The 22130-nt window shown below is 33.0% G+C and overlaps 1 protein-coding gene across 18 annotated transcripts in view; it reads right to left on the bottom strand.

Annotated features, from left to right (window-relative positions):
• Positions 1-22130, bottom strand: part of LpR1 (Lipophorin receptor 1) — a 146814-nt gene that overhangs the window by 24512 nt on the left and 100172 nt on the right. For 10 of the 18 annotated variants that reach the window (XR_014878359.1, XR_014878356.1, XR_014878361.1 and 7 more), the window contains exon 3: positions 2651-2773. Coding sequence is in view for 9 of the 18 variants with exons in the window: in XM_085191902.1 (XP_085048028.1) it covers positions 2651-2773 (123 nt within the window). In the remaining 9 variants the exon portion in view is untranslated. Of the gene's footprint in view, positions 1-572; positions 693-2650; positions 2774-10924; positions 11115-15913; positions 16048-22130 lie in introns of those variants that run through there. The other 8 variants (XR_014878362.1, XR_014878364.1, XM_085191899.1 and 5 more) reach the window with 3 other exon arrangements.

Raw genomic sequence — 22130 nt, 5'->3', positions numbered from 1 at the left:
TTATTTTTTTTGTAAAGTAAAAGTAAACAGTATTTAAATAAAAAGCAAATTGTAATTACAAAGATCATTTCAGAGACAAGTCATAAAGTAACCTCGCCTTAATTAAATTTCACCATTCATTTCATTCTACGCCAAAAAATATTTCAAAAACTTCGTAGTGGGCGAAGTAAATGTTCAGGGTCTTAAAGTGAATTTTACGAGCCCTCAATTTTTAATTTAACTTCCGTTTTACTGTTTGTGTAGGTTTTAATAAACTCATTCTCTATTTTATATGAAGTTTCGTTTACCTAATTATCTTTAAGAAATAAGTTTATAGAAATATGATTTTATTGTGATACATATCTAACTATATCTTAACTTACGGAAAACTTACAAAAGTTAAGACAAAGACGAACTAAGTCCAACAATATTATCAGATTACACTATAATACAATCCTAAGGACGTGACCCAATTAATGATGACATGAATTCGCCGTACATGCTGTGCTGAAAAGGATTTTTTATGTCGATAGCTATAATAAAAGCTTCCTCCTTGATCCCATGCCGAGTCCCGACCAGTCTTTATATCTTACCGCAGTGATGTTCATCAGAACCGTCCGGGCAGTCAGGAGTATCATCACAGTGCCAAGATCCTGGTATGCAATCTCCGGTAGCACATACAAAATTGTGTTCGGGACATTCTCGTTGATTTGCTGCATTTGAAAGGGATTTGTAATTTTTGGATAATTTGGATATTTTTTGGTTAAATTGGGTCTTTATGGTTTCAATGTCATAATGACTATGTAAATAGCTTCAGAAATTATATTAATCGATTGAAGAATGTACATATATGTTATTTTGTGTATAGTGCTTATCAAGCAATGGAATTCGACAAGAACTGCGATTTAAAAACAATAACAATATATGGCAACATTATCTTACTAATTATTAAAAATTAAAATATGAATCTACGTTTTTTTAACTTTATATCCATTTTAAAACATATAAATTCGTGGAATTAACAAAAATACATATAATAATATGCTTACGTAATTAAGAAGACTTATAACACAATTAATGATGCTAACTAGTAGTTATTTCGGGCGTAATGTTGCTTCACATCACATCCTCTAAATTAAACAAACTAAGGCGCTTAACATCATTACAATGTTAAACTAAAGTCTCTATTTGAACAAATATATTGCTGTGCTATCTAAAGTTAATGTTTCAACTAAATGGTTCTACTCTAATTTCACATACGAAAAGATCAAAATCTATAATAATATTAACAATAAATATGAAAAGAAATACCTTTATAATTCTAAAGAAATTATTATCTATCTATGTTGTATCTGGATAATATTTTTAGATAGCTTTCCTTAACGGTGTATCAAATGTTTCAGATTTATATTTAAGTTTATTGCATAAGACTACAAAACACTACGCGTCCACGTCGAGGCACATATAAAGGGATTTTCTATTATGTCGGGTTTACAACGGAGCTAAATGTACAAAGTTGTGGCAGCGGTCGCTGCGACGTACTGGAATAAAAGCTTAAATCCTTTACGTTCACTATATATACATATATGTATGTATGTATGTATATTGTTATTGTTTGATGTTGAGTAATCCAGATTACAGTGTGTCAATATTAATTGACGCGCCGTCGCCGGAATAATTGGCGCTCGTGCTATTTAATAATGGAATTGCCTTGTTTTAAGTTGGTTTATTATTTAAATAGTTTTTTCAATCACTTGATTTATCGTCGAAAGTACCCTTTTTTATCACAGTAGTATGTTTATTTTAGTTTGTTACTATGTGAAAAGATATCGCCAACAAAATGTAGAAATCTAAACAAAGAAAGAACAAATCGCAAATAGAAATTATTTTTCTTTCTTACAATACGAGTCCGCAAAATCGATGTAATCAAATTGAATTCTAATTCTCAATTCGCAGCGGAAAGAAGGTAGAGCAAGAAAGGGCAAAGATTATAATATTAATCCAGGAAACTTCCGAAGCGTAATTAAGATTTTAATCCACGTCCGAAGCCCCGCTAAGGACAACGTGCTACCTTAAAACTTTCTCCATAAATCGCTAGATAATTATTTTTGGGAAATAATACGAAGAAGATTCTGTACGTCTTATCAGGAATACTTGGTGCAATACTTCATAACTACGCAAATTCTCTATTGTAATTTAAAAATGAAATGTAATCTACAAAAATAATTTCGAAATATATAAAAGTACACAAATAAAACCAGAACAAGGTACAATTTAAAACTAGAAAAGTGGCGTTCGGATTCTGCCTTTGTCATTTGCTATACGTTTTTTCATTGTTCTCTATATGTTTTTGTACAATAGATACAACGTTATATTTAACATGACAGACCCAAAAGTAACAGATTTGTATATAAAATATTTTTATAAAGAGACTGTTCTCTGTTGGTTGTGTAATTGGTTTGAGATACGTAAGGAAATAGAAAATTATTTGTATTCAATGTATTCATATTAAAAGGTTGCAAATAACGTCAACGTCTAAGCTTTCATTTATAAATATTGTTTTTTAATATTATTTTTCTTTGACATTCAAGATAGATGATCTCCTTATATTGCATTCTTGTATTACACAAAGAAAAAAGTTCTGTAAATAATTGTATAATATGATACTCACTGCAAGTGCCAGGATCTTCATCAGATCCATCAGAGCAATCCTTTTCATTATCACATCTCCAAGACATCGGCACACATCGCCCCGTCTTACATCTGAACTCCGACGACGTACAGGTGCGACTCTCTGCGAACAAAGACATAGACTATTAGATGATATTAAATAACTTACAAAGGTATTGTGATATTAGCTGGTTTATCTTGAAGTGATTCGCACGCGCCGTCGAGCAATTTGTAAGCAAAATGTACACCCTCGGAATAACCGGGGTGCCGACTGCGTAGCCCTTTATAGTAACCCGCGTAATAAATTTGAGTATACCACCAGAGATTGCCATCTCCTATGACGCGTTGTTCGTACGTAGGCTCACGGAATCTTCCCTTTCATCTACCCTTCAGTAAGGTTGTTATATGGCTATGGATATTATAAGTGCGGGAGTCTATTGCAAGTATTTTGTATTATATACATATAGGATACCCTCCTATATGCAGAGGGAGCCTAGATTTAAGACACTGCGTTCCCAGTTTCAGCAGAATTATGAAAGCATTGCGGGCTGAGTAGCGAAACTAAACGCTGTGTAAAAGATTTTAATGAGAAATAATATATTAAACTCAAATTGCCCACCTAATAAAATAATATATAAAAATAAACCTCCAAATTATGACCTAAATCTCTTTTAGATATTATTATGAACAATATACAAAGAAACAACAGACTATGTAGGTACCTGCCCGCCCTAAATATAAAGAAAAAAGTATGCAAATAAGAGCTGTACTACGTCTAAAAGAATAATATTATTATAATGTAGCAAAGAATAAACCGTACTAAAATTTTCATAACGCGAGCTCGTATACTTGTGATGAAAATAAGTTTTCGGCTCGAGAAGGAATTAGTAAATGGGTAAATTCTGAGCATATACAGCGAGTTGGTGAATTTTTCATACATTTACCTTCATTTACCATAAGACGTGAGCCGGTGGGTAATAAAAATCTGCTTTTATAACAACGTAGGTACGGAAATCTCTCGGGAAATAGTAAACTGTGTTGCGAATCTAAATTATTTCATAGAAACGTTGGGATCTAATAGCCAAGTTAATACTCAAAGTACTGGTGTGTACCGTGTTCGTAGTTAATCCTCGTGTTAAGCCGCGCCTATTATACCCGTATGTAAATTAAGTTTCGCGGGATCAGATATCCTGTTTCATATTGAGAAATTAACTCTTAGTAGAAGATAGAAATTAAAATTATATAATAAGGCAATGTTACATGATATGGTAAAAGTTAAGGCAGGTTTTCAAATAAAGGTCTAACAAGGGTTCCGTTCAAGAATCAGCATGCTGAAGTGGAACTGGGCCGGCCATGTCTCCAGACGTACCGACGGTCGATGGAGTCGATACGTGCTAGAATGGAGACCGCGCTTAGGCAAGCGTAGTGCAGGACGCCCTGCAGCACGATGGACGGACGATTTAAAGAAGGTGGCTGGCACCGGATGGATGCGAGAAGCCCAAGACCGGGATGGTTGGCGCTTGATGAGGGAGGTCTACGTTCAGCAGTGGGGCAAAAAAAAGGGTTCCGTATCTGAACAAAAAAATAACTATACTCTTATAGGATCTTATTTATATAGAGATTGCGAGGAGGTATCATGCTGAAATTAATATCAAATATTCAGCTGTACGATCCCTCGGAGCCGAGAAAAATACAAACAGTATTAACAAATAAAGGAAAAAACTGAAAAATGGAAATTACAGATAAAAACTATTAAAAATTTACATTTGTAGTTTATTTCATGCAAAATTATTGCATACGCCCGCAAACTTAAATTTGTCAACTTTTATAAGTTCAACTCTGCATAGATCTTAACCTGAAATTTGTACCCTGGGTGAGCGAGTCTGATTCGCACAGGACCGTTTTTTAACAAAACAAATTAAAAAAGCGGTATGTTATGGTACCGGTACCGGTAAATATTTTATATTTTTATTGGTTAGGTTTTTGTTTCAATAATTAATAGGTACCTAATAAAAAAAGTTAAATTTACAATAGTTGAAATTGAAAACAGTTTTAATACGAGCTAAAGACTTAAAAGCTCGTAGTGACCTTCGTAATTTTCCGCCCAATTTAAATCACGTTTTTAATACAAAGTCGAAATTCATTGTTTAAATCATTACGTGTGAAATTCCGAAATGCGGTGTGTATGAAATGCCGTTAATTATTTTCAGAGTAAATTTAACAGTTTGAATTAGGGTTGTAGTTGAAAATGCAGTTGACTTTGGGAACAGCGTCAAAAAAGTTGCAGTCTAATCTTTATATAGATGCATGTTGCATTACTGTAAAGGTTTAAGAATAATATCGAAATGTCTTTCAAAATTATAATTTTCTTATTTTTTATCAAATAATTTAAATTTAATTTTTGTTTAAATTTTATATAAATTCGGGACAGCGTGAAATACCACAACACGCGACGTTAAAGTGCGCTTCAAAGCCGGCAGTTACGTACGTAACGAATGCACTCCTCGCCAACGCCTTGCGAGGACGGCCCGGTAATACAATTTCTCGACACTTCAGCTACCATCTTGGGGACAATTTCATCTAACATTTACATTCCAGTTTCGACGTTGCACAGAATATTACCAAAACAAAACAGAGCGAACTAATTGGTATGGAGGATAACATCAGGACTATTACTTACTTATTCATTACCTACAATAGGATACAAAATGAATAAAAATAGAATTGGAAGCACAAAGAGAAAAATCCAAACTCATTCTGGATTCAGGCGTGCATAGTTCGTTACGGAGTTCCTTTGAAATAAAAAGGTTAAAATCTGTTCAAGTACCGCTACCCTGAGCTGTGCCGCTAACTTCTTTGAAGTTGATTAAAATACAAGCGCATACGATGGGGCCAAACTATTACATGGATCTGAATAGTATACTTGAACAATCTATCAATAGTTGAGTTCAGACTTTATACTCTTTGTGCTTGTCCTCGTGGTGCAACTATCAAGTAGGTATATAACTTAATAGGTTGCTTGTGAATCCTACTCAGCATGAGCGTAGGAAGAGGGTGGTCCGTGCCCACCTCAGAATAGTCTTAGGCAAAAGCCCATCCTAGAAAGTTAAATTGTTAAAAAATTGCTCCGAAAAATTAAAACAACAACGTTAACAATATCTGTTCAAAGGGTAAATTCAGGACATGAAAATATCTCTAGATACGCGAATGCTACTCGGGAAAAATATAATAATAACATAGGTATTTGCCGTTAAACAAAGTTCTCGTCCCCTTCCAAAATCTTTTAGCACCTCTGTATACTATGTATATTCTTGTGTCTAACATAAATATTAGATTTTATTTGAAAATAGAAACTTCAAACAAACATGTTACGTGATATATTAAGACGTATTAGTGTTTAATTTAGGCAGCGTACTAGCGTCCCTCGAAGGTTATAAGATTATAGGATTTTGTCATTCAAAATTATTTGTTTCACGTGTTTCCTGTTTCTATGAAGCTCTGATAGTATGTGTACAGTTGTATTGTATAATGTTTTTTTGTCTCACGCGCTATCCCGCACATAGCAGGGTAGGAAGGTGTTCCCATTAAGACTTCCATTTCCATTCAAAGAAATAAAATCTTTAATAATTTTATTTCTTCGTTCTGGTGGGATGGTACGCTGCGGCGTTGAGTTCCGTCACATGCAATGCCTCCAGAACTGAGGAGAAAGTCCGAAGCAGTGTTTTAAAACTAGGCTCATTAATTGTCAGCTTAAGGAATACATCCTGTTTCGATAAAAAACGTATGTGATATAAAAAATGTATGTACAATTACAAATTACAAAATACAAAATAAACTAAAACATTTCAATCATAAACCAGAAGTTATTACTTAAAACTTAAATAATTTTCTAATAGGTCGATGGAAACTAAATTGGAACCCAGTAGAAAATAACATTAAAAGCTATCTCGAGCCGAGTGTCGAAGCCTGGGGCAATTTAGCGGAGGCAATTTTTGTTGTCATTTTATGTCAAAATGATTTCATCTAGCGAAAATACTTCTAAGGGTCACAACGGTAGCTGAGAAATGCGATCTTGTCAATCCACTGAAACAAAACTAAAGTGGAAATCTATAAAACAATTTTATACTACAGTATGAACGAAGAAATAACTTTTTCTTATTTTCTTCTCACGTTTTATATTATTGTTATCGGACTTAGTAATTTCTTTCATTCTTAATTATTTAGAACTTTTATATAATTTTATTTACTAAAGTTTCTTTTTAGTTCTGTGACAGCATTCGTTATTCTATAAATACTTTCTTTTACATGTTGTTGTACCTATTATAAGGTTTTAAGGTAGTTAAGTTAAAGTAGAGAAGAAGACGGACAGGGGAAGTTCGGTTTAATTTCACCAGTTTTTCACCTTTTTGGTGAGGAACGGAGTGTGTTAACACTAAGTTCCCTCTACCTTGCCTGCTATATGCGGGATAGAGCTAAAGCTCAAATAGTTTTCTATAATATAATACGAGTATATCTATATATATATAAAATCGAAAGGTCACTCACTCATCACGAAATCTCAGAAACTACATGTGGTAGGAATCTCAAATTTTACAAAAGAGTTACTTATAGGACGTAGGTTCTCGCTACGACGGGAATTCACAATATTCGACTTCTAAGGGGTTGTTTTTGGGGTAGAAAGTTTGTATGAAATTCGTTACTACAAATGCTAGAAGTCTCAAATTTTGCATGGATGTCACTTATAGGACGTAGGTACCTACGGAGAGACACTACTCATGGAGACAGAAATTAATAATAACGTAGTTCACGCAGGCGAAGCCTCGGGCGGGACGCTTCTATAACATACATTCGTATAGTATATGAAGACATTAAATAAGTGACGTGTAATCTCTGCTTCACTTGATTAGTATTTCAACGGACGTCAGCTCCAACAAACTGTCCCTGCATTGCGACCAGAGGTATTTACTATTCCGATAATGGGGCCCTATATCCCTGAGCTTAATTAACCGTACACTATCTCTAATCTCCTTGTTCTATTGGTACGGCTTAAATGGGTAACTAAGTAAAGCTCACCTATTTGATGTGTCTGGGGGACCCTTTGTAGATTCTAAATATGATGTGTTCTAATTTAGGTTTTTGTTGTAAAGGTATGTAAACATATTTTCTATGAGTGAAATTAAATTTATTCTAACAATAAATTCATTCTAGAGTTGCCTTGATTTTCAGTAAGATCTTTACAATCCTATTTTATCATGAATTAGTAAAATAGTATATATTATAATTGTTTAATTTAAATGTATAATTTAATTAATATGTATTTCTACAAAAAAATGCAATAAGGGAATCGAGAAAATATTTGGTAATTGTTCACAATTTTATCTAACTGAGATAAACTCTATAAAGTTCAAACTGCATAGTTTTGGAGAACGTAAGGAAAACCAACAAGAATCCTTTAGTGTTTTTTGTTTCAATCCTATTGACGGTTTACGTAACAACAGCATCTAATATTGATTTATATACAACCTTTTTAGCTAAGCTTATATATTTTATAAACATTAATTATATATAGATAGAGACAATTTAAACACACATCTATGGATAAAACTAATTAGTGTTTTTTAGCTTCACATCCTATCCTGTACTTAGCAGGGTAGGCAGAGGGAGCCTGGGATCTAGTGTTAAGACACTCTTTTCATCGAATTCTGGAGGCATTGCGTGTTGAGTCGAAACTAAATAATACTACCTGTATATAGTAGCTATATATTATATCTTAGTAATGCTAGCTACCTATGCAAAAGTTTAACATCAACTACTATACGAGTAGGCGCTGGTAGCTACCAGGGTACCCGTAAGTTATTTCAGAAACAATTAAAACTAGAATCATAACTTTGTCGGATGTCCTCGTCTCGCATATCCGTGGTGGTGGTGCAGTGTGCTACAAACGCATCCGCTTGCGATTTGTTTTGTCGTGAATGCTACGTCACATAGAATACTAAACAGTTTCTTATAATTATTAAGATATTTTTGTTTGCCAGTCAGTCGTGTCGCAGGTGTACAAAGTGGGATTGTAAACGCGACAAGTTGTCGGTTCGATTTCCACTCGAGAAAATAAAATATTTAATATTTTTTATTCTTAGCTCTGGTGTCGCAAAAGCACGGCGATGAGTAGTACCGCAACTCAACACGCTCCAACGCCTGCAGAATTCGACGAAAAATGGAGAACAGAGTGTATTAACACTAAGTTCCCTCTGCCTATACTGCTGAGTGTGGGATTCAGCATGAAGCAAAGATATATTTGTTTATTCTTGCCAATATTCCTTAAGAAAATATTATATATGCCAATTCAAACATAAAATTATTATACCTTGGTAAAGGTAAACAGGAAGTTAAGTAAGTTAGACAACAGGAAGAACTGTTCTTAGCAGAACTGCGCCTTCCCACTTGGTGGTAGCTTTGTGTAGGACTGACAAAACTGACAATTTTTTTTTTGATGATTTGCAAACGCTTGTAATTCCACTGAATAATACATATTAAATTTTAAGTAAATCTATAATCTATCTAATCTAATTTTACTCTATAAATAACAATATAAATATATTATGAATTCGCACTTTTCGACTCGATTTTTATCATAAAATAGCAAAGAACAAAAGAAAAATATGAAGCTAAGCTTCGACTCCGAACTGAAATGAAAACAACGGTACAAAAAATATTATAAGCGATGACGACAAAAGACTATTTCAATTTCCTTCACTCGAAAGCTCTTTGTCTTGTACATATGTACATAGGTAAAGATTAAGTTAATATTTTATAAAAATGTTATTACAAATGTCATTGTGGCTCAGTAATGTTTAGTACGCAATGGTTCTAAGATCAATTCCCAGTTGGTGTAATGTTTCAATATTAAATATTTTCTTCTTTCGGCCTGCTTAGATAATTTAAGTTACGATAATTTAAATTAGGTTCTCCGCCAGAATTTGTGATATTGTAAGTTGAGTGGCGGAACTCAACGCCGCACCTAGTCTATAGTGTCCCTAGGGGTAGGCAGAGGGAACTAAGCGCCAAACGCTACATCAACCCGCACATACGAGACCTCCCGGAAGTCCTCATGTTTTTCACGTGACCTTCTTCCAATATCATTGATACTATACACTCGAAGGTCACCCCTTAAATATTTAATTAACATGGGTTAAATCTTTAGAAACAAAACAAAAAAAAAATTACCTTAAAATTAAATTGATCCAGGTTCAACAAACGTTAAAGAAAATCAAATACTTTTGGACGTAAAAGAAAAAGTTCATTACTACTTGCGAAAGTTAAACAAGAACGCTTTTTTCTGCAACTTGAAGTTTAACAAGCGACGACGTGTTCCCCACTTGTTCTTAAAGCAAAACTTAACACATGTAACTTTTGACAAGAATATACAATGCTTTTTACTTTTAATTAGTACAGATGCCATTCGTGGTGCATAAACGTGTGACTGTAAAGGCGATAGGTTGTAGGTTCGATTTCCACTCGAGCAAATTAAATTTTCAATGTTTTTATAGCACGGCGTTGAGTTCCTCTCAACACGCTATTTTTCCAGATTTCGGCGTAAAATGGGTGAACCATCGCGTTTACTATTAAACCTCAGCGCCCTGATGGTCTTTACATTTTTATATTGTTCTTATTATTATTCTTGACCATAATTTTATCTTATTAATAATAAATATTAATAACCTTTACATATATTTACTTGTTACATAACATCGATTGAATTAAATTTGTAAATATAAACAATTTGCTTTAGCGTCAGTTTGTTTAGCATTCTAGTCGTTGATTATACGGCACAGCTGACACACACGTCGTTTTAATCAATGACATCACACGATACTTGATTGAAACTTTGAAATTTTGTATTAAAATTGGATTTCAATATTTGATTTTTATTAACATTCTTTAATGAATTATCTTTTATAAATTATATTTGTCTTTTTCGCTGTTGTTGCAAGTTACACTGTCAGCACTTCTTTAACAAAATTGTAACAAACTTTGTCAAATTAAGATTGTTAATGACAACGTGTTCTTATTATATCACGAGTACTGTGAGCAAGGCACGAGGAACCTATTGTAAGACACTAGCTTCCCCATATTTCGTTCAATTTTTCAGGAATGACAATAATTCATTCTCGCGATGGGAATCGAACCAATAACCATTCGTTCCTAAATCTGCCGTTTGACGACGGCCTTTTACACGAGTTATCTACGGTTTTACAATTAATTTCAAGTAACTTACCTGATGTAGAAAAATCGTAGGTCCTAGTGTATGTGTCGTAGTCATCATCGTAGATGGAAGTCTTGACGTTTGTTAGAAGAGTGAACGCAGTTACCCAAAACACCCACCACATGGTCATTTTGAAATATTTAAAAAAAATGTCACTTAAATTTCATTCACTTTTTGTGCTATTAGCCATTTACGGTTGTAGCTGGAAAAAATGGTAACCAATAAATAAAATATCAATTTAATTTAAATACTCTTTTTAAATGGTTGTTTTGCTAAATATTGTAAAACGATAGATTAGTCATAGTTTAATGTTATTTATATTCATAGAGATAAGCGATATTTTATTAAAATTCTAGAAACATAACGGAAATGGATTACCGGATGTAAGGTAGTTTGCGTAAACAGTTCAATTGCTAACCGGGACATCCCCAATTGAAATCTATTGAAATGGGATAAACTCTATTTATTTCTTTTAACATATTCTATAGTTTGTGTGAATTACGTAGGTACCATGATACATCATGAACTTTTATTTGAATAACCTACAAATTTGGAAAAAGCAAGAACCTACGATTTAAAGAATATCTATGGAGATTGATCGAGGGGATATATATATTTTCTAGGGGGAGGGGGTGTGCTAGTTTCCAGTGGTCATTTGGAAGTCAGATCGGAGTCATTTCATGTACGAAATGAAAATGTAAAGTAGAGATACCTCTAATGTATGTGTGTCTCTAGTGTATCACCACAATAGATGTTTTTATGTTCAATATAAGAAAATGTAAAATAGTAAAAAAATCTCTAAATTTGTCCGCTCTACCTTAAACAAATCTTTTTGTCAGGTTTGTACATTTATCAGTTCAAATTTGTTACGAAATATTCTGGGATGGGCTTCTCTCTGTCCTACGCCTATATACAAGTGAATGAAAAGTTATATAGCTTCATAATTTAATAATAATAATAAATATGTTGACGCATTTTACAACAGATTAAAATTCTGAAAATAGCTTTACATTAAACATTTTTCCACAACTATCGGGAATTAATTAATATAGCCGTAGAGCTTCACGCCCAAATTATGACGTGCATATTTAATTATACTATTTGTTGAATTAATGATGTTTTGAACGGTATTTTAAAATAAGTGAAAACACACAGCAGCATAGGCAAAAGGAACCTAGTGGCAAGTCACTGTTTTGCATTTCCCGCCTCTCTTCTCTTTTCTCTCTTATCTTTGCCTCGATACCAGAGCGAAGAAAAAAAAATATTAACGAGTGGGAATCGAACCTAAAACATGTCGCGTTTATTGTCTCACATTTATGCCCCTGCGCCACAACTGGTCTCCATAGAATTAAGAATACAGAAAGTTATTAAGAAGCCTTTAAAAACGCAATAAAAGTTGTTACAAAATGATGAACAAAGAATAAGAAAGGCACATTTAGCGAAATTCGAATTATTTTCCCGCTCACGCCGACTGTATTCTAATTTTGAGTTAAACGGTATTGAATGGAAAGTTTTCCAGAGTTAAGCTGAAAAACTTGTTTCACGAAGTAGGTCTTTCCTTGGGCATCAAATGAGCGAAGTTTTCCATCAAGAATGATGGTATCGACGGAATTGCTGATTTTTTATATAAATAAAATGAATTTACAGGATTAAGAATTCTTCAAATTAATGAATACTGTGTTTTTAGGTTTCTTTATGTTACTTTTGAAAACAATTGTTTATATTATAATGTACCCTGTAAATTGGCCGTATTTAAAAGTAAATATTTGCAATAAAATATAGGTACACGTATTTCGTCTTCGTCGTCGTATACCATTTATATAATTGAATCCTGAAAAGTTATATAGAAAAAAGCTTTCCGAACGAGATGTATGGTAGAGAAAAGTTTCCATGTAAACTATCTACTTACAGAAATATATTATTGTACTACTAAACTATAAAGTTTTATTATAAACTGCTAATCCGATTTATTAACCATATTTAAGAACTGCCGCAATGAGCTAGGCTTCTTGCTCCTATAGCTTCTATAGCATAAAATAACAGTTGAAAAAATATCAATTGTATTACAACACGAGGATTACACATAATAAACAACAATTGCAGTTCCAGAAAAGTGATGAGATAAAGTGTACATCAATGAACAACAGAGCTTTGTGAATTTGGCCTAAATAAGTCCGCTTTAGATATTGTGAAAAAAAATAATTTATATAAATATATTGATTTCATGAAACCACGTTTTTTATGGTATAAGCGATAAAATAAATAGGCATATTTATATATTACTCATTAGCGATCCGCCCTAGTTCGTTTGATTAAATGTCGAGTTTTCATACAAAGTTCAACATTTAAAATTAATAGAAATATACGTTTTTATGGTTAAAAAAAATCATCCCATCAATCAGTTCAGCTAAGATCAAAACATTGGCAATTAAGAATGCCAAAATAATGAAATAATATCATATTTCCGTATATATATACCTGGTAGCGATAACGCTAGCTTATTTCAAAATATTAATAATAATTCTCCCCTATTCTAGATCGTGAGCCCAGCACCGATTTAATTAATAACCTCCGTCAAATTCACACCCATCACTCTCCTTCGACCACGCCCAATTTGCTGTAAATTTCCGATTGAACGGAACCAAGACGGGACATGAAACCGCGATATCTTGAGATAATTCGGTGAAGCGTGCTGAATGAATATCGTCTAATTTTAAATTTGAATGAAAATGAATGAAATGGTTGGAAAATTGCAGGTTCACGTTACCGAATTTCTTCTTAATGGTATCTTCGCAGTATACTTATAAAAAGGGGGATTTACGCATAATTCAAAATTTGGAGTACCTACATAAAGCTGTAATTACATTATATAGATAGTACCTACTATAATTAAGATTTATTTTTGTTAACAATTTTACTTCTTGGTAATTAATTGGACTTACATAGTTAGCCAACAAAATAAGTTATCATATAAATATTGCACATTTTGTATTTAAATATTAGGCATGTTTATTCGACGATTAGCACGTAAACACGAACGATATAAAACAAACATAATTGATATTTATTGGCGCTCAACACGACGCGGGGCAGAGGTCAGCACGTCGTTTATAACTTTACTGTTCGAGATATGTAAATAATCACATTCGAAGTCAATATTAATGAGATCGGGGTCTTTGCCGCTTTGTTCCTTTTAAGATTGCGACGTCTCCACGCTCGACCCAAATAATTAAACATATGCGCCCCACTTGAATGTACGGTCGTCTGGTTTGTAATATTTTAATTATGTTCATCGTAATAGAAGATTAATTTATTATTTTAACGTATTTTTTATTTTGATTTATTTATTGTTTTAAAGTTCGAAATAGTAAAAAAATATATATATATATATAAATTAAGACAAAGAATCTAGTCTTCAAAAAATATTAACTCATAAGAAACTAAATCGTCACAACGATACCATCTTGAGTAAAAGATCAAAACAAAACCGTCTGCGCCGTTGCACGCTGGTAATTCCAAATTGCGAGACCAGTGTTTTGTGAAGTGCTTTCTGTCTACTTTTGAACAATGAGATAGTATTCCCGTGATTATTGCGGTTTTAGTTGGAGCTTTGGAATGAAAAATTTTATCAACGGATTGCCACGTTTTGTGCTGGCTGCTCTTCTGAAAGTGAGATCTCTGATGCTATACGTTTGGGTTTAGTTTAGAAATCACTGATTTTACGTTTCTAATATTATTTTAAGCTATATCACTTTTCCAAGACGCTTATTACAGTTTTCTTTCAATATAAATTGTTTTGTTGCAATTTGATTTCAAGTACGAAAATTTAAGAAAAATATATGCCGATAAGTGTATTTAAGTAATAGTAGTAATTTATTCCCTAAGACATGGGCGCGTACTGTGGCACAAATACTTTTAAGCGTTTTTTTTTAATCTTTGCTCATTGCTGTAATGTAAGATATGTAGACCTATCAAGAAAGTTGTAAAACATGTTAACCAAATCGGGATATTTTTATTGCCTTTCAACTTAAATTCTGCAGTGACTTTTCGAAAAAAACATTTGAAATTCTGTTGCACTTTCGAAAAAAGTTGATCATATTATGCTATTTTATAAAATCACATAATTTTTTTTTAATATATTTAGTTAAAGTTACAACATATAATATCAATATTTTTTTAGTATGAAAAGAATTAATCTACGTAGAAAAAAGCTTAATAGATACTTCAGAATTGCAAAAATTTTACACAAGAATTAGAAACTAGACTTAAAGAAATCTTGCTTTTGCCATGTTCGTGGTATGTCTAATAAAAATAATCTAAGTAGATCGAGCCTCCTACATACCTGCCACCACATTTACGGAACAACTGACATGTTTTACCATTTTGGAAGCAAAAGTAAACATAATAATGAAAAAAATATATTAGAAATTATTTTGGAAGGTTTTTTTTATCTATTTTTTTAATATTAAGCTATAACAATAAGGCACATATGTACCAATAATCCATAGATTAACATTTAATTAACTAAAGCCCGTACAAAGGATAATCCTCTATCAGCGACTGAAAGAATTGTCTACCGCGTGAAAAATAGACATTCGATTAGAAGCCTGATGTTGAAAAATGATCGCAAGATGACGTTTTATAAATAGAGACTATCGATTGAAGCTTTCCGTTTGAGATACTACCCAATTCAGCTTATATCGTAGTTTATTCGAGTATACGAGTATGGGATGATATAAAATGGATTTGTGGAATGCCAAATGTTATTTTAACGAGAATATGATAACCACTTTTTGTGTTTATATGAGAAAAATCTCGAACAATTCTTACTAATGTTTACATAAATATATTTAAGAATAAGAAAATGTATATGTATTTTTGTACAGCATTTGTATGGATTCGTTAAACTAATACATAATTCGTATGATAGAACACAAAAATGAAACAAAATGAATATATTTAACAAAACAACCACAATATCACTTCTTAGCCACAACGAACCTTCCAACGGTAGTTGAAAACACCCAGCAACTTAGTAAATAGAGAACGCGTGCGGCGTAAAATAAATCAGCGAATAGGGACGCGAACGGGCGCGTTCAGACGCGTCGATAGCCGGGACGCGAATGCGGGGGCGATCCACCACTTGTACCCAGTTTCCCTCCATCATCCCCCCTCCCTCTCCTCCTTCAGCCCCCCGCTTCCCACCCCCGCCTCGTCTGATAACCTGCTTCTTCGGAAGTCACTAAACTCCGCCATGAATGTCACCCAGGCACCAACAACTGACTTGCGAAAGAAAATGTGATTTTTATTGAAAAAGGATCAACTCCGTTTTGTGAGAAAATCGATGCTTTATAGTATACTTATTAGATGTTACCAAATCGGCGCGCGTATAGCGGTAACGTAAGTACCCTGGGGACAGTGCTAAGAGTTGGTAGCGTTTTATAAAGTTCCGCCTCGTTACCAAACTTGGAGAATCAAAAGAGTGTTGACTATGCTGTTTCCGGATATGTATTTGTTTGTTTATTTGAAATGTTTCAATCGAGTTAGAATACGTTTATAAACAAGTAACTGTTTCCTTGTTTAATTAAGTAGTTTTATCACTGGCAATCACGAGACCGGCGTGCCGCAGGGGTACAAGCGTGCGAATATAAACGCGACGGGTCTGAGTTCGACCCCCACTCGGAGGTAAAAAAAAATTGTATATCAAAGATAATTAACGACAAGTATTCTATTCTTCTTACGTATTTACGTATCCGTAACATTCATATTACATATAAAACAATAATATGGACTTTTAATTTATTTTGCAGGATGGACAAGGAAAACCCATTGACACATTCTAAAATTGTATAACAATAGTGATGTATCATAGTATGCAGTTTTTAGCAAGCGGGAGCTAAAGCCCTAGTTATTTTTATGAATACAGTAAATATTATTAGTAATATAAACATTTTCTCGTTTGTGGACTTTGAACCCGAGCTTATATAGTAGGTAAAATGAAGTTCTGAAATGATAGCGGCCGTCGAATCTAGGGCGTCTAAGGTAATTCAATTAGGTAGTATCTAATTTTACGCAACGTCAGTGGTGGTGGGTTCGATTCCCAATCTGAAATGTTTCCATTATTTATTTAAACAATATATTAGATAGGAATGGCTTTTACGTTTTACACTAGCTTTTTTATGCTTATAAAGGGTAAAAAAAATGTAAAATTTTCAATAATTTCAAGCAGTATAGGTACTTATGTAATACGTTTATAGACAGACACGAGTTTGTATGTAATGATATTAATGTTTATCTCATAATGTAAGGCGACCACCACAAACATGAGTATAAACGTTAACACACGCTTAGATAGCTAATTAGCTTAATCTAATTGATATTATTTATTGATTCATAATATTATAGATTAAATAAATATTAACACATAAAGCGCTGTTTTTATAGCATTCTCATTCCTGTGGCTATTATGAAATCCCGCACACAGTAGAATTGCAATGCCTCTAGAATTAGGCAGAAAATGGAGAACGGAGTTTTTTAACAGTAGGTTCCTGCTGGGATAATTAAAATCTATATATAAGGGTGTAATAATAATGTTTATTGCATCAAATTGTAACACTGTCAAGTAAAATAGGTACCTACATATACATCACAGGAAAGCTTGGCGATACCTAAAGCTTCTTATTAGTTGAGGTGGTATTACATCAGACAGTCAATTACAATTTTGTTGCGAGTATCGTAAATTACATAGTAATTATATTATGATTTGTGAGGTAAACTGTTGGTAAATATATCCTATAAGAAAGAAATTACATTACCGTTACACCATCGAAGTTATTCAGTATTTATTTATAATGTCTCTAAAGTAATTGCATATAATCAAAGCTGCTACATATGGAGATATTTATTAAATACATATAAATATATGTAAAATATATTATTTAGACACAAGCGTGCGATTGTAAAGGTGACAGGTTGTGAATTCGATTCCTACTTGAGGATCGAAAGAGTCTTATTGGGAACGGTGTCTCAGCGTGAATGAAAAAAAGAAAAAGTAAATTCTACATAAAGTCTCTACGTCGGCATACACTTGAGTTGGTTGAAAATAGTTCAGAGATTTAATTAATTATTTTAAATTAACAGCCAACACTTCTTTATCTTAACTAATTATTAATAGAGCCGTCATACTGTGTAAACATGTCGAAATGGTTGAAGCTGTTAATTAAAATGAAATAAGGATACGAAACAATAAATTAGTGACCAATCCTGTCAATTTAAGAGGATTTATTGTGTAAATACAGTATTAATCTTTTAGTTATAAATACAATACCTACGTCTAGTAATAAAATATAAGGAAAAAAATAATTATTTCCTATTTTTCTTTATGAAGACAAAAACGTACATATAGTCTATACAAATTTTAATCTTTTTCGTAACAAAATAAATCAGCAAACAAATTTCTTGATTCCAACCAGGGTTAATGTTCGAGTGCAATGTAACGAGACGTCTACAGAGCGAATATTTGAAAGGAAAATAAACGTATGACGGCGAAAAATAAATAGCGGTGGAAACTATATTGCGAAATAATTTCATCGTAGATTTCTTATTTGATTTTACAAGTAATTAAAAAATAATAAATATTTGTACGTAACTTCTTAAAAAATAATAATAGTTAGAGGTCTATTGGTATACAAGTATTTCGAGAAAGTGATGCTGCATTACTTTTAAATGTAGCTTATAAGATAAGAAATATAATTAATGAATGAATGGACAAAGATTGGAAGCTTTAAATTGCATAAGCATTTACAGCTACAAATCCCAACTTACCTCTACCACTATATTACATTTGAATGAACAAAATGTCTGGGGACATTAACTGTATCCATAATAAACTGGTATCTTATCAGAACCGACGCAAAATTACATCAGGTGCATAATTGCCCGAAACTGGAATCAACGAACGCGCGAAACAAGCCTGCATTTCGCTTACGTAAAATAAATAAGGCAGGTATTTGCATTTTTTATACATCTCCCAAATTTAAAACAGTCGGTCAATCACTCGTATTTTAGCGGTAAACACAGCCATCAAAAAAATGTCAAAAATAAATAATTGAGCACAGATAAATAAAATAAAAACAAATGAGTTTAATTAGCGTGAAAATACAGAAGAACTAAAAGGCTGTAACGGTGATTACTCCCAAAAGGCACATTAATTGTGTTGATGGAACAGATCGAGTCGCAACTTTTCACAATTAATATTAATCAATACAGTAATCCTTCGTCTTCCTCCATTCTTCCTTTGTAATGGTGACGTAAATTGTTTATTTCTGTGACGTGACGGTGTTTGTGTAACGAACGCTACTCTGGAGTATTAGGAGTCGATGTCAACCGCATACGTGTAATGTCACTCGGTGCGATGAGGCACGTCAACGTGACACTTGACTGACTCTCTCATTAATTTGTTATGGAGATTCAGGATTAAGAGCGACACAAGCAAATATTATCATTTTAATCTAAACTCGAGATGTTTGAATCGTGGAAATTACTTTGTATTGTATTACTTTTGTTGCTTTGAGATATCTAATGGGTGTTATGGTGTCAAATGCTGTTAATCTATCTAAATTATATAGAATTTTGATTAATTTGCACCATTTTTAACTGATAGTCTTCTTATTTCCATTTTATCGTATAACACCAATCAAAGACTTTTTAAAAGTAATTTAATGTAATGGTGACACATTACATATAATATGTTGCTAATATTGCGAATCAATTAAATAAAGTGCTGTATTACAAGGAATAATATAACTATTTTGAGGTTATAAGTTTAGAAAATACCTGCCACATACATCATGTACGACATTGATGGATAACTCTATATTAAATAAATTTAACTTACCAGTAGAAGCTTTTACGGTAAAATTCTCAATTTATAAAGAAATAAAACGTACCTATAGGTAATATTTTTTATTTAACTAATAATATTACGATTTCAAGATAGCTAAAGTAACGATCTAAAGATAGATCCGTAACGACGTAGGTAAACGCGTCTATCTAATAACAGAGCTCAATGGCTGGAATAAAGAAGATGTCGTTTGAAGAAAGTTATTTTAAAGTGTGAATGCGACGGTTCCAACAGATTTGCTCGCTCGTCGAGACTGGGAACTATTAAGGCGACGGCGACGCCCTTGTAGATGAACGGATCGACTTTCACTTCGGAGAAAAATACTATGAATCCAAAGAGTTTCTTTATGCAGGAAATTGTGTGGCTTCGGCAATGTTGAAAATATTTTCGCTGGTTAAAATCTCTGATATGGATTATACTATTTTATGTTAGGTATTACAAATATTGATTTGATATATATGTATATTAATATTTATAGTATCTGGCGTAATTTACATTTTTATTAGAATCAGAGAATAAATCATTATATGCCTAAGTAATTTTGTTATAATATAAGATTCCCTTTTAGAAGAAGGCCACTTAATTATACTAAGTAAGGTAATAAAATCTAGCTTTTTAATTAAGATTGTTTTTTTCTTTTACGTGACGATTTTTATTAAAATGAAATTTGCTCTAATAAACGTGACAACTTTTTAGTATTTCTGTTAAAAAGTTATCAAGATTTGTTGTATATGCTACGTCTCTCAACATATATGTAACTAAGAAACTATTTTATGTTTATATTAAAAATCCAATTTTTTTTATTTTCTTGCATATACGTACACGTATACTTCGTGATACTCCGTGAATAATTCACGGATATTGCGCGTCGAAAGAGTACTTACTCTACGCCGCGTTTTTCGTAAAAGACTTGGGGAGAATGAAAATATTTATGTACACTTTACCTGAAATGGGATTTAATCTCATGAAAGGCATATATAATACATAGAGAAAATATTATAACATTCAGAGAGCTTCAAGGCGTTATATTAATTCCTCGGTCATAAAGCTATAAAGCGAAAAAAAGCTGTCAAATTTATTTTTTTTAAATAATAAATCTCAATTAAGCCTAAATTGAAATTGTATATCCTAACTGCTATACAAAACAAACCATCAAAATGCACAAAATTGAATTCTATGCGTAAATCCGTTTAGTGTTGCATTCGCTAAGTTTGACTTAATGCTAGCTCAGTCGTTTCATACAGCTGCGTTTGATGCGGGGAAATACAAATGGTGTTAAATCCTAACTTTGTCTGATATCGCTTATCGTGCAAATAGCGAATTGTCTACAAAATTGTGTGTTAAATGGACGCTACCCCTTTATACTATAAGGTCACTTGGGACGAAAATGTAGTTATTTCCGAATCGATATCTATTTGATTGGATATCTTATTGGTAGCGGGAAGCTTTAGAACACAATTATATTTCACTTTTAGGTGATTTTATCTTTTATTTTTGAAGTGATATTTTTTTAGCTTCACGTAGTATCACATATAGTTGTATAGGCAGAGGGAAGATTCCGTACCAGATCATCGGGAACAGAATCCTAGAGTTAAGACACTCCGTTCCCGATGTTCCGCCCGATTTTCGAACTGTTTTGAGTGCAAAGATTTAAAATATTAATAAATAATAATTCGTTTCCCCGAGTGGGAATCCAAATCGCAACCGCCGCGTTTAAAGTCACTACGCCTCAAGTATAACAATAATATTATTCATCAGTAGATACAAGTTTCTCTTCTCGATTCTCGAAACAAACTCTCTTTAAAACATATCAAAAAAACCATTTAGACTAGAACTCCGATATTACCCAATACAAAGCGCGTTTATAGAATGATGAAAGGGTCATTGAAAATACAAACATGTCATATAAACAGCCAAACATTATTATAAGAGGCAAGTTGTGAACAGATGATGCGTTAATTGCGACGGCGATAGTCCTCCGGATACGAACGACCCAGTTTGTCTGTATGTAGGGTACGTACGTACTGCACTCTTGTACCACTAACGAGCTGGACACATACTAGTTCAGATCTTGCGTGGGGAATTCGTGTTTATTATGTGCGTTTAGGAGAAAGTTTCGATAGCGTTATGAAGGTAATGGGTTCGAATTCCTATTGGTATATAGATACCTTTCACCCCGCTATGCAGGAAAAAACATATTTTTTGTTTTTTTTAGCTTTATCTGTATCCTGCACATAGCAGGGTAGGCAGAGGGAATCTAGTGTTATGACATTCCATTCATTGCGTGTTAAGGGATAGAACTCAACGCCGCGCTCT

Source organism: Heliconius melpomene, chromosome 10 (assembly GCF_056956725.1).
Source record: "Heliconius melpomene rosina isolate 202511_hmr_F chromosome 10, ASM5695672v1, whole genome shotgun sequence".
NCBI classification, from domain to species: Eukaryota; Metazoa; Arthropoda; class Insecta; order Lepidoptera; family Nymphalidae; genus Heliconius; species Heliconius melpomene.
The sequence above is the reverse complement of the archived record's forward strand: the minus strand, read 5'-3'. Positions and strand labels throughout refer to the sequence as shown.